The following is a 12,892-nucleotide window of genomic DNA, read 5'->3' as shown; positions in this document are numbered from 1 at the left end:
GCGTCGCGCACATGCGCAGATTTGGCGCTTCATGTTACGTGTTGCACATGTTGCGGACGGGGCTCTGGAACGGATCCCGTTCGCAACCAGAGGTACCACTGTATATAAATAGTTGGGTCGGAAAGAACCGAGATTGACAGCAATGTTTTCCATAGCGGGGTGCCAAAATCTCTAGAAAGAGGCAGCTTTAGAAATCATGGGATGAGACGATTCCGTCAAACAGCAAGGCATTTTCCTTTCCTAAGGACAATTCAACCATTGCATCTCCCCTGAGCTGGTGAGGTTAGATGTCAGAGCCGACCACCTGGCCCTGAATGCATCCTGAAACTGGTTTGACTAAGGTGGCTTGTAGCAATAGTGTTGCTCCAGGATTCCACCCTAGCCAGAATTGGTTGGTTCTGCCTGTCATTGACTCTGGCTGCACCTACTGTGGACTTCCTTGCCTTCTGCCCCAAAGGACCAATACTCAGTTTTAGACACATTTACTGTCAGTTTGCATTTCCTAGTGCAGAAAGTATTGATCTGATGTGTAGAGATCTTTCCTGTTCTGCCTAATTCAGGAGGGTCCTGGAAGCTTCTCTGTGTGAAAGAAACAAGCAGAAGGTTCATGATGTTTGGGTTATTCCTTCAGAGAAGCTGAGTACAGCTAAATAATAATAATAATAATAATGATGATGATAATAATAATAATAATAATAATAATAATAATAATAATTTGTTATTTATACCCCGCTCACCCGGCTGGGTTTTCCCAGCCACTCTGGGTGGCTCCCAACAGATTAAAAACAAAATAAAACATCATGGCTTAAACTGGTTCTCTTATCTCTTCTGTCAAGGTCATGCTGACTATAAAAGTAAGGCCAGAAGGAGCCTGGGTTTCACTTTTCTCTATCTATTTTCCCTCTGGTGTGGTCTTCTGTACATAGTATGCTTAGTGTTAAGGTTTAGACATATTATAAGTTATTGTAAATTTAAGTTAAGTCTGCTGCAACTGGATTTCTTATGGACGGTGCCAATCCTGAATGTGTTGGATTTGTGACCATTATGGTCATTTGCCTTCAGTAGCAGTAAAGCTCTGCTGGATGAAATAGAATTGCCTCTGGTCTGTTTTGGGGGAATCCTGCAACATGTTTAAGTTGTTATTCTGCTAACTATACATTGGAATCTAATCTGGATCAATGTTGAGTAGAATTTCAGTTACATTTACACCCTCCATCAAAGCAGCTCAGAAGCTTTTATTGAAGAGTAGTAGTATAGCTGAGAGCTGGACCATAAAGAAGTCTGATCGCCGAAGAATTGATGCTTTTGAATTATGGTGCTGGAGGAGACTCTTGAGAGTCCCATGGACTGCAAAAAGATCAAACTTATCCATCCTTAAAGAAATCAGGCCTGAGTGCTCACTGGAAGGACAGATCCTGAAGTTGAGGCTCCAGTACTTTGGCCACCTAATGAGAAGAGAAGACTCCCTGGAAAAGACCCTGATGCTGGGAAAGATGGAGGGCACAAGGAGAAGGGGACGACAGAGGATGAGATGGTTGGACAGTGTTCTCGAAGCGACTGGCATGAGTTTGGCCAAACTGCGGGAGGCAGTGGAGGATAGGGGTGCCTGGCGTGCTCTGGCCCATGGGGTCACGAAGAGTCGGACACGACTGAAGGAATGAACAACAACAGTATAGCTTGTTCTTGAATTCTGATTGCAGGTTTCACATAGGCATCTGGTTGGCCACTAGGAGAAAAGGGTGCTGCACTAGATGGGTCTGATCCAGCAGGCTCTTCTCATGTTCTTCTGTTTTTAACTGCAGATTCACTTAGTCACATAAATAGAAGGTTTTCAAGGCTGAAACTCCAGAGACGCACAAACCATTATGGATGTGTGGACCACTGTGGACTGCTTACAGAGATAGCATTTCCTCGACTATTGGTGATTTCCCCAAAGAACCCCAACAGGAGGAAGCTTGTATAAGTGCAAAATAGCAGGCTGTTAAGCTAGTTTCGCAACCAACAGCTCTTCATTTTAGACAGTAATTATCACAATGTATTTCTAGGTGTTTTTCTCTTTTTTTCTGTACAGGGGTCCTTTCCGTGGACTTGTTGCAGAAGGCCATTTAATTTTCTGTTTGTACCCTTTAGATGTTAATGACAAAATCTCATTTGTCACCAAGCTACCTGGTGCCACTGCGTCTCAGGAGAGTCTTTAAAGCCTAAATGAGCTTCACACACAATGCCAAGCTTACCATGCGAGACAAGGGGGCGCATTCGTTAAAGTGAGTTATTGGGAAATGAAGGGAGGCAAGCAATCACACGGTAAGCAGGATGCTTTGCCAACTGGTGTCACAGAGGGCATCTGTGGCTGTAATTCATCACAGAGACAGTATTACCAGCCATTGCTCATATCCTTCTATTCAGAACACAACCTTGCAGCAGCAGCAGCAACAACAGCAACAAAGCGGCCCCTTCATTCAAAGGCTGACAAAGGCAATGGATGCTTAACTACAACAATTCATCACACTCCTGCTTAGAAGAAAGAAGAGGACATTGGACAGACAAAGACTTCACCAATGTGCTCATAATGCCATCAGGAAGTGCCAGTCGCAAAATGGCTGCCATGGAGGCATGGTCTAACACAAAATGGCTGCCAGGGTGGGAGGGCATAGCATAACACAGTCGCTGCTGCTTTTCCATTCCCACCCATAGCTATCAACTTTTCCCTTTTCTTGCGAGGAATCCTATTCAGAATAAGGGAATTTCCCACCCTATTCCATGACCTAACACTTGTCTTTTTGCAGCTTGTGTGTGTGTGTGTGTGTGTGTGTCATATCCTCCAACATTTCTCCAATGAAAACAGAGACATCCTATTCCATAATAATAATAATAATTTTATTTCTACCCTGCCAATCTGACTGGGTTCCCCCACCCACTCTGGGCAGCTTCCCACGTTTATAAAAACACCACAAAACATTAAACATCACAAAACATCCCTATACAGGGCTGCCTTCAGTTGTCTTCTAAAAGTTGTATAGTTATTTATCTCATTGGCTCGGGGGGTCGCATAACTCCATACCCTCCAACATTTCTCTGATGAAAATAGGGACATCCTAAATAGAAGCGGGACATTCCTGGTTCAAATCAGAAACCGGAATGGCTTCTGTAAATCCGGGACTGTCCCTGGAATAGAGGGACACTGAGAGGGTCTGCTATCTATTGTGCCCTTCTTTCATGAAGTTCAGTAGGTCTGCACTAGCGGCGAGCAATGGTGATCCCAGGCAGTCTCCTTTCTAGTTACTAGTTCAGCCTTATGAGATGAACATAAGCAGCAACCTGCAGGAACAGACCAAAGCTCCATCGAGCTCAGCATTCCTGCTTCCCTAAGTGGCCATCCAGTTGCCCTCTCCCTCTCAGCTCCACCTCTCTTTAAATTCAGAACCAGTGAGGGCGGTGAATGTCCTGTGTGAGTGTCAGGAGGCGGTTGGATGGCGGCTAACAGATTGAGGTTGAATCCTGACAAGACAGAAGTACTGTTCTTGGGGGACAGGGGGCGGGCTGGTGTGGAGGACTCCTTGGTCCTGAATGGGGTAACTGCACCCCTGAAGGACCAGATGCGCAACCTGAGAATCATTTTGGACTCACAGCTGTCCATGGAGGTGCAGGTCAGTTCTGTGTCCAGGGCAGCTGTCTACCAGCACCATTTGATATGCTGGCTGAGACCCTACCTGCCCGCAGACTGCTTCACTAGAGTGGCGCATGCTCTGGTTATCTCCCGCTTGGGCTACTGCAATGCACTCTACGTGGGGCTACCTTTGAAGGTGACCCGGAAACTACAACTAATCCAGATTGCGGCAGCTAGACTGGTGACTGCGAGTGGCCCCCGAGGCCATATAACACTGGTCATGAAAGACCTACACTGGCTCCAAGTATGTTTCCAAGCACAATTAAAAGTGTTGGAGCCCTGTATACCTGAAGCAGCATCTCCACCCCCCATCGCTCAGCCCAGACACTGAGGTCCAGCTCCGAGGGCCTTCTGGCCATTCCCTCCCCATGAGAAGTGAGGTTACAGGGAACCAGGCAGAGGGCCTTCTCGGTAGTGGCGCCTGCCCTGTGGAACGCCCTCACATCAGATGTCAAGGAAATAAACAACTACCTGACTTTTAGAAGACATCTGGCAGCCCTGTTCAAGGAATTTTTTTTAATGTTTTACGTTCTATCATGTTTTTAATATTCTCTTGGGAGCTGCCCAGAGTGGCTGGGGAGTCCCAGCCAGATGGGTCGGGTATAAGTAATAAATTGTTGTTGTTGTTGTTGTTGTTGTTGTTGTTGTTGTTGTTGTTGTTGTTGTCAACTCTCAGGACTCTGGACATTTCCCAGGGAAATTTTTGATATTCGGTTGGGAAGCCGCCCAGAGTGGCTGGGGAAACCTAGCCAGATGGGTGGGGTATAAATGAATTATTATTATTATTATTATTATTATTATTAGGACATGGGAAGCTTGGAATATGGTCAGACCCTGAACCATCCAGCCCAGCAATGTTTCCACTGACTGCCAGTGGCTCTACAAGATTTCAGGCTAGACTCTCTGCTGGCCCCTAACCGAAGACACCAGCAATTGAGCCTGAGAGGATCGACCAATGAGCTACAGACTCTTCCAAGACCATTAACTGGGCATGATGCTGCTTATCCATGAGCATCACGTCGGCTGCTGCTTTATATTTTACAGGCCCCCTGGGAAGTTCACATGGGGAGCACAATACAGACGGGTGAATGCATTAACCCAGGCTCGCTTCTGACACGTATACATATGTTTCCCTAATGCAGACATACACTTGGCTGCCAGCCTAGAAAATGCCAATGTGTGGAATTAATGCATCACCGTGAGACAGGAAGGAAGGGTCTTGACTGTCTACCTGATTGTACTTTGAGATGCGCAGTGCTAGGAGTTATCGAGCCTGGAGGAGGAAAAGAGAGAATGTTTTTCTCCATGTAGGGAGAAACGCCAGTGCAGATTCTTCCAGATGGGCACCCGTGCGTACACAAGGCCGCACCATGTTCTTCCAGGGAAATGGGGGGAACCAAGGGCAGAAAAATCTGTGACAGGTTTATAGGGTTGATATCTCAGTTGCTAGAGCACGAGACTCTTAATCTCAGGGTCAAGGGTTTAAACCCCACGTTGAGCGAAAGATTCCTGCATTTCAGGGGGTTGGATTATATTGTCATTGTGGTCCAATTCTTTGATTCCTATGATTCCAGGTTTCTGGCCCAGGATGCTTTTAGGTGTCCCAGTATTGAAAAGTACGACGGCTCCTGTAATTTCACTCTCCAGAAAGCAGTGTTACAGAAAGCCAATTACACAGTTGACTGGAACTGTTTTCTTCAGGGTGTATAATTGTTTAGGACTTTGCTAGGATGTAACAACAAACGGAGGCCATGTTCATTATTAATTTGCTTTTCTACCCACAGGTGATCAGGCATTTGCCATTCAGCATCAGCACTCTTTGTTCAATGCCTTGGGGCCAATCCCTGCATTTTTTTTGGGGGGGGGTACAAATCCAAAGGCAAAACTCAGCATGGGTGGAAGTCATGGATATTTAATCCACACAGGTGCCAAGCAGGGAACGGCATGGTTGTTCTGCTTTGCACATGAAAAAGTTGCACGCACGGCAAGAGAATGAAATACTCCCCTCTCTTGCCAGCATGGTACGACCAGAACCTGAGAGGCCTGGGTTCAAATCCCCACTTGGCCATAACTCTCACTGGGAGCCCTTGGGCCAGTCACCATCTCTTTGCCTGACCTACCTCACAGGGGTGAAATGGGATGTGGGAGAAGTGTGTACTCCACTGTGACCTCCTTGGAGGAAAGGTAAAGGTAAAGGGATCCCTGACCATTAAGCCCAGTCGCGGACAACTCTAGGGTTGCGGTGCTCATCTTGCTTTACTGGCCGAGGGAGCCGGCGTACAGCTTCCGGGTCATGTGGCTAGCATGACTAAGCTGCTTCTGGCGAACCAGTGCAACGCACGGAAACGCCGTTTACCTTCCCACTGGAGCAGTACCTATTTATCTACTTGCACTTTGATGTGCTTTCGAACTGCTAGGTTGGCAGGAGCTGGGACCGAACAACGGGAGCTCACCCCGTCGCGGGGATTAGAACCGCCGACCTTCTGATCGGCAAGCCCTAGGCTCTGTGGTTTAACCCACAGCGCCACCTGTGTCATTGCTTTAGTTTTGTGTAAATGTTTACCATATTTCATTTCGCGTGAGATTGTGTGGAGTAGGTAAATAAACAGATGGAGACAACTGACCCGTATTGTGGTCAAAAATGCATCAAATCATAACAGAAAGGAAGACAGTTCTTTGTATTTCACCGAGAGGGACCTGGAGAGGGGACTTTTAAACACGGCCACTAGGGGGAGTTCCTCATTCATTTAAACTGAGAAAGGAAAGCCAGAGGAGATGCAATTCCAAAACCCTTAATAGGACAGGTAGGAAGCTACGTAACACCAGCTCAAGACCATTGGTCCATTTGGCTCAGTGTTGTGGAATTGGCTGGCCGTGATGCTTCGCAGACCTGCTTGGAGATGTTGGGGATTGAACCTGCATGCAAAGTGGATTCTTTATTGCTGAGCTCTAGCCGTTCTTTAAAACGTTTGGCAAGGGAAACCCTGTTGCCAACCAAAACATCACAAAATTGCATGCAAGGTTTCGAGCTCTTCAGAACTGTTCAGCAGGCTAGACAGGAATCAAAGCAAGGACAGATAACTGGACAGATGGTGAAGCCGTGAAGGTTCCAGCCTCTAGATGTAATATAAAAGGTAAAGGACTCCTGGATGGTTAAGTTCAGTCAAAGGCGACTGTGGGGTTGCAGCGCTCATCTCGCTTTCAGGCCGAGGGAGCCGGCGTTTGTCCGCAGACAGCTTTCTGGGTCATGTGGCCAGCAGGACTAAACCACTTCTGGTGCAACAGAACACTGTGACGGAAACCAGAGTGCAACGAAATGCTGTTTGCCTTCCCACTGCAGCGGTACCTATTTATCTACTTGCACTGGAATACTTATAATTATTATTTTTTAAATTATTTTTAAAAAGGAATACTTTCAAACTGCTAGGTTGGCAGGAGCTGGGACAGAGCAACGGGAGCTCACTCCATCACAGGGATTCGAACCACCAACATTCTGATCGGCAAGCCCAAGAGGCTCAGTGGTTTAGTGGTTTCCGCCCTGTGGAACACCCTCCCATCACAGGTCAGGGAAATAAACAACTACCTGACATTCAGAAAAAACCTGAAGGCAGCCCTTTTTAGGGAAGTTTTTAATGTTTGATATTTTTGTATTTGATTTCTGTTGGAAGCCGCCCAGAGTGGCTGGGGAAATCCAGCCAGATGGGCAGGGTATAAATAATAAATATTATTATTATTATTATTATAGACCACAGCGCTACCAGCAGCAGCAGTGTGTGTGTGTGTGTGTGTTGGTGAGATAGACCCCGTGCCCAGAAACAGACAGACAATTGGTGCAGTTCTGGACCAGTTGAAGTTTGACAATGTTTCCTAGGCAATGGTGATGCTTCTGCGGCCCTGTGCCAGCCTGCCAGCTGTAACATCAGCTGCATCAAGAAATCCCAGAGATGCCACTGTTCTTCCGTTGGGAAAGAGAGGGGCAAATCAATACTACTTGGGCCTTCTGCTGAGTAACAGGGGTGCATCCAACAGAGTGACTTGTTTTCTTTACCCCACAAGTCATTTTAGCCCCTCTTAAGGCACGCAAGCATTTACTCAAAGTTGTAAAATGCAAAGTCACCAGCAATAAACACACAATAAACGCAGCAGTTCTCAGGTCGCCCTCAATTGATTCTGGACGCTAATAACTTTGCAATCAGGGGTGGCCTTTTCCGCTAGGTAGGAACTCAGCAGCAGCGCCATTGATTCTGAAGTTCAGGGAACGCTCTGCCAAACGGGCATAGATCATTCGTTTTAGCAGCTTATGCTGCGGGCACACAGGGTTGCACGGAGCAAAGCTGAACCATTTGTGGAAGGACTTCCGCTTGCGCAACAGAACTCCCCCTCCTTCCCCTCTTACCCATCAAATCTGTTCCTGGGCTTCTCTCAACCCCCCTGGAGCAGATTTATGGGAGGCAAAGAATGACGCCTACCTTTGATGGCGAACACTCCGTGGCAGAAATCTTTGAAGTTGATCTTGCCTAGATCATTAGGATCCAAGTATTTGGCAAATTTTTCCACCTACAATAAATAAAATAAAATAAATAAAGTGTTAGAGAATGGGCAGCACTTACAACAGCTTTGCACATCCTAAGGATGATTTAACTCCTGTCTTGTTGTCACCCGAAAAGGAGGATTCTAGAGGGAACAGAATGCGAATTCAAGACATTTTAACCCAGCATCATTTGTTCATGCCAGAATGCTTTGCCGCTTACTTAATGAAGTGGCTCTGAGAGAAATGAATGAACGGAGAGAATGAAACATTATGGCTGATGTTGGGAGTGGTCTAGATATGTTTGATCTGTGGGAGATGCACTTGGTTAAAATGAAAGCCTCAGGGCAGCTGCACCAACTCTATGGGGCTGAGATCTCTACAGACACACACACCCCATGCCCGCTGGGACGGGGCTCAGCCCTCCCAATCTTGAGGGGGCAGAGGAGGCCTGGCAGGAAGTCGCCCTGGGCTGCGCGGCATCAGGAGATGCTGAGTGTGAATGTCGCATTGGGAGAAGACGTGGTCAGCCTCAAAGGTAAAATTTGCATTCATTGCTCTGCCCCACTTTTGCCTTGGTCACCACCCAGGAAACATTCCTCGAGAGAGAGAATGCAGCCCTCAGGATGAAAAGGTGCAAGTTAGGAGCATGACGATAACGTTGAGAGGGGGCCGCAAGTCCTGCGAACAAACAGCTCCACCTGCAGATACTGGACCATACAGCCTTTGCTGTGAAGCTTCTTTTGGGGAGGGGCCTCTGTCTAGGCCCTGTGTCATTACTGAAAGGCCCACATCTTGTGATACGGGACTAAAGGAGAGTGTGCAAAGGAGGGCCAGTGGGAAATTTCCGCTGGAAACAGGGGATCCTCAGCTGAAAATAGTAATGAGAACACTACAAGTTGGAATGGCATGGAACTGCCTCCCACCCCCGAGTTTCTGAAAGGAAGAAACGTGGGCACGAACATTTCACCACAGAGCGAGAAGCCAAGCTTAAGGCATAGGCAGCTGCTGAATACAGGCATGACCTAGATTCTCAGTTTTCCAGTTTTAAAAATGTGAGCAAAACCACAACCAACCCTCAGATAAAGCAATGAGGAGGAGTGCTTTGCACATTCGTTTTCCCGGAGTCTTAATCTGGACAGGGGATGGAGATACTGCTCAAGTCTGGTACGGTCATTGGGCATGATGCCCTTTCTGATGACTTATGGTAAACCCCTTCAGCAAAAATATCGAAGAAATGGGATGTTTTCAATCCCTGCGGCAGACATGTTTAGCATTTGATGGGAGGCAGTTATGATCATCTAGCTACACGGCTGAGTAAGACACACACTGCAGCAGTGCGTTGCAATTATGCTGTTAGATACGAATAGTGCCAGAGGCACGAGATGAGCAATGCTTTCTTTCCTGGATCAGACCATTGCAATGTCCAATGGGAAGGGAGGAATAATTAGTGTCGCTTTGCACAGACAAGGTTGCATTTTATGTGGGACACACACACACACACCCGCAAAGCTCCTGAGCAGGATAGCTTGCATTTGGCACAAACGTGAACAGTGGTCAATGCAAGCCCTGCTGTAACTTCAATGCAAACCCTTCGGTAACTTCACAGATAAGAATTAATGAGAAGTTGGTTTATTTATAGTCCTTTGATTACAGCATCATGTTGCAAGCACAAATACACAGCTCTCCTCAAGGAGGGCAGTTGGCGACTCTAAATCCTCCTTCTGACTTTCGCAGCATTTTAGGCGCAAACAGGAAGTTCCCCCCTCCCTCTGACTCCTTTGCTCTCTGATACAGTCGGACCTCCCAGTCCGTATTGTGGGGGGGGGGGAGTCACCCACACTCTCAAGCGACGTCTTGGCTAGCTGCCCCCTCCTTTCTGGTTCCCTTGTCATTACCTCAAATCTGGGTAACTCTTCCCTATGCTGTTCAGCTTCTCTCTCTCTCTCTCTCTCTCTCTCTCTGCTTCTGGACACGCTTCTCTTCCCCCTCCAGCTCTCCATCGGAGAGAAGCTGGTCTGCCGTAGAATGCATTCCCCAGTCCTCGTCTTCAGACCATTCCCTGACACCTGAACATGACACTAATATTTAGCTCATACTCCTTCAGAATGTGACACAGCATGTGCCTCTGTGTGTGAAATTTATGGTATTTAGCCTCATAAAAAGGTAAAGGGACCCCTGACCATTAGGTCCAGTCGTGTCCAACTCTGGGGTTACGGCGCTCATCTTGCGTTACTGGCCGAGGGAGCCGGCGTACAGCTTCCGGGTCATGTGGCCAGCATGACTAAGCCGCTTCTGGCGAACCAGAGCAGCGCACAGAAACGCCGTTTACCTTCCCGTCGGAGCGGTACCTATTTATCTACTTGCACTTTGATGTGCTTTTGAACTGCTAGTTGGGCAGGAGCTGGGACCGAGCAACGGGAGCTCACCCTGTTGCGGGGATTCAAACCGCCAACCTTCTGATCGGCAAGCCCTAGGCACTGTGGTTTAATCCACAGCGCCACCTGCATCCCAATAAGCCTCATAGCAGAACACAATCACAATTCAGCACCATGGACAGCTATTGGTTTAAAGGAATTTGTCAGGTTATGCACCAAGTGCAAGCATTCTGTACCAGCGACACAGACCCTTAGCAATCTGTCCTGCTTGTGAGTTTCCACGCTGCTCATGGGAGGTTCAGATCCACCCTTCCTACTCTCCAATGAACCTTCCTTAAGAGAAATTATGTGCTGTCTCTTCCAAGTTCTGTGCTGATATTGCTTGGCTTATGCATACATTTCTAAAATTCCATACATTGTCCTCACCTGGTTGCTACTGTTTCCACATGGCATCATATACGGTACCCATACACAAATACATGAGAGACCTTCATGCCACTTTGCCTTATTGAAATATGAAGCTTTTCAATAGAAGTTCTCACATTCTGCTTGAAGTCCCCGAGGGTGGACATGGAAGTGGGCAACCGAATTCCACTTGCATCAGATCAAACCAGATACTAAACAAATTAATTTCCTTCCAAACTGGAAATAGTTATGCAGCTTCAAAGCCAATCTGGCACCTCCTGTTGCCCCAAATGAGCTTCTCATGAGATACCCCCCTCCCAAATACCTTCTTTCCTTTGCCTTCAAGACTTATCAGATGGTGTCAGTAGTGTCAGTGGCATGGATTGATTGGAGAGGTAGAAAGACGGAGGTTTGCCCTTTTCCATGTCCCTCCCCTCCATGGGCATACATGCGTCATAGCAGACTGCCAGGAGGAAAGCCCCAGAAGCTCATGGGAAATGTAGTTTCCCCAAGGGCTGTGCAGCTGCTCTGTCTGTATACTGCTCCCACAACTACTAGTGGGTATTGGGGGATCAGAGAGGGCTGGTGGAAAGGGTAGGAGGAAATCTGGCAGATCTTATCTGCTCCAGATTTGTACTCCAACACAGAAAAGAATGTTGGGCTTCATAAAACCTAACACTCCTTCAATAAGGGTTATTATGAGCTCCTGCACCCAAAGCTCATATCCAAACCTGAGCTTGGGGATGTTGGCTTCCTCTCTAGATGAATGTGTATGCGTGAAACAAACCTCAGTTCAGAAAAGGATGAGGGCCAATCTTCAACTGCCCCTAGGCGCTTGCAGAACACAACATCTAACCATCGTCAGGTCAACCTGAAGGCCACATTCTCAGCTAAACTAAACCCTCCTCCTCAAACCCAGCAGAATGGCGACCAGTAGCTGTGGATGGAGTAAGGAGAGATGTACCCTTGAACTGATCCCTAAGTACGCCCTCTGGAGGGCCAGTGAACTTGGCTACCTTTCGCCTGTGAGCAAACTAAAGACAAATCAGAAACCACCCAGAAGACTTCGTGCTACGGGTGTAGCATACAAATGCTGCTGCAGACAAATAAAAATGAGAAAAGTATAAGAATGAATGGAGACAAACTTTCTTAGTGTCCTGGTTTTCCAGTGTTCAGACGGCTTATGTTAGTGAGTTATAGACATGGGTGTGCGGCAACAAAAGCAGTAAATCTCCCGTGTGCAGGAAACAGCAGCAAATTGAGCTGCAGAAGCAGCACGTCCCTTCAGATTTATGCTCAAGCTAGTTCTACTCAAACCTGGAGGGGAGCCCAAGCTGGCTGACTTTGATCTCTCTTCTACAGGACTTCAGCTCGCTAGGTCCCCTGTCTGCGATACTGTTCCCATTTTTCACCTGCCTAAACATATGCAGGCAGAGAGAGAGAGAGAGAGAGAGAGAGAGAGAGAGAGCTTTGTGTCTATCACACCAACGGTCTTCCAGGACTCCCCTATTGGACCATTAAGTCTGGTGTATAAAAATTATCTATCTGCACTGCTGCTTAAAGCTACCTTCATCAACCTGGTACCCTCCAGATGTTTTGGACTATGATGCCCAGTGCCGGATTTATGTATAAGCTAAACAAGATATAGCTTAGGGCCCCACTCTCTTGGCCCCCCCCCAAAACTGGATGTACATTTCCAAAATATAAGATAAAAAAGAAATAAAATAAAACCTACATACAGCAACAGTGTTTTGTGTTGTGTAGGCTCCTATGATGTAAGTAATGGGCCCCGCCTGCTAGCCTGCTCCCTAAAATATCATTGGTTTGCCCGTTTCTATATATAGGGTGCCTACATTCTGCTATTTATAATTATTAGTAGTTTGCATCATATATTTACGCCTATTCTTATTTCAT

At 47.1% G+C, this 12,892-nt stretch overlaps 1 protein-coding gene across 3 annotated transcripts in view; it reads right to left on the bottom strand.

Annotated features, from left to right (window-relative positions):
* The window catches only part of RAB11FIP4 (RAB11 family interacting protein 4), a 192,552-nt gene that overhangs the window by 121,853 nt on the left and 57,807 nt on the right, over positions 1 to 12,892 (bottom strand). For all 3 annotated transcript variants that reach the window (XM_033138744.1, XM_033138743.1, XM_033138745.1), the window contains exon 2: positions 8,137 to 8,224. In XM_033138744.1, coding sequence (XP_032994635.1) covers positions 8,137 to 8,224 — 88 coding nt within the window. The remainder of the gene's footprint in view (positions 1 to 8,136; positions 8,225 to 12,892) is intronic.

This window comes from Lacerta agilis, chromosome 2 (assembly GCF_009819535.1).
Source record: "Lacerta agilis isolate rLacAgi1 chromosome 2, rLacAgi1.pri, whole genome shotgun sequence".
NCBI lineage: Eukaryota > Metazoa > Chordata > Lepidosauria > Squamata > Lacertidae > Lacerta > Lacerta agilis.
This window is presented reverse-complemented; position numbering and strand designations above follow the sequence as displayed.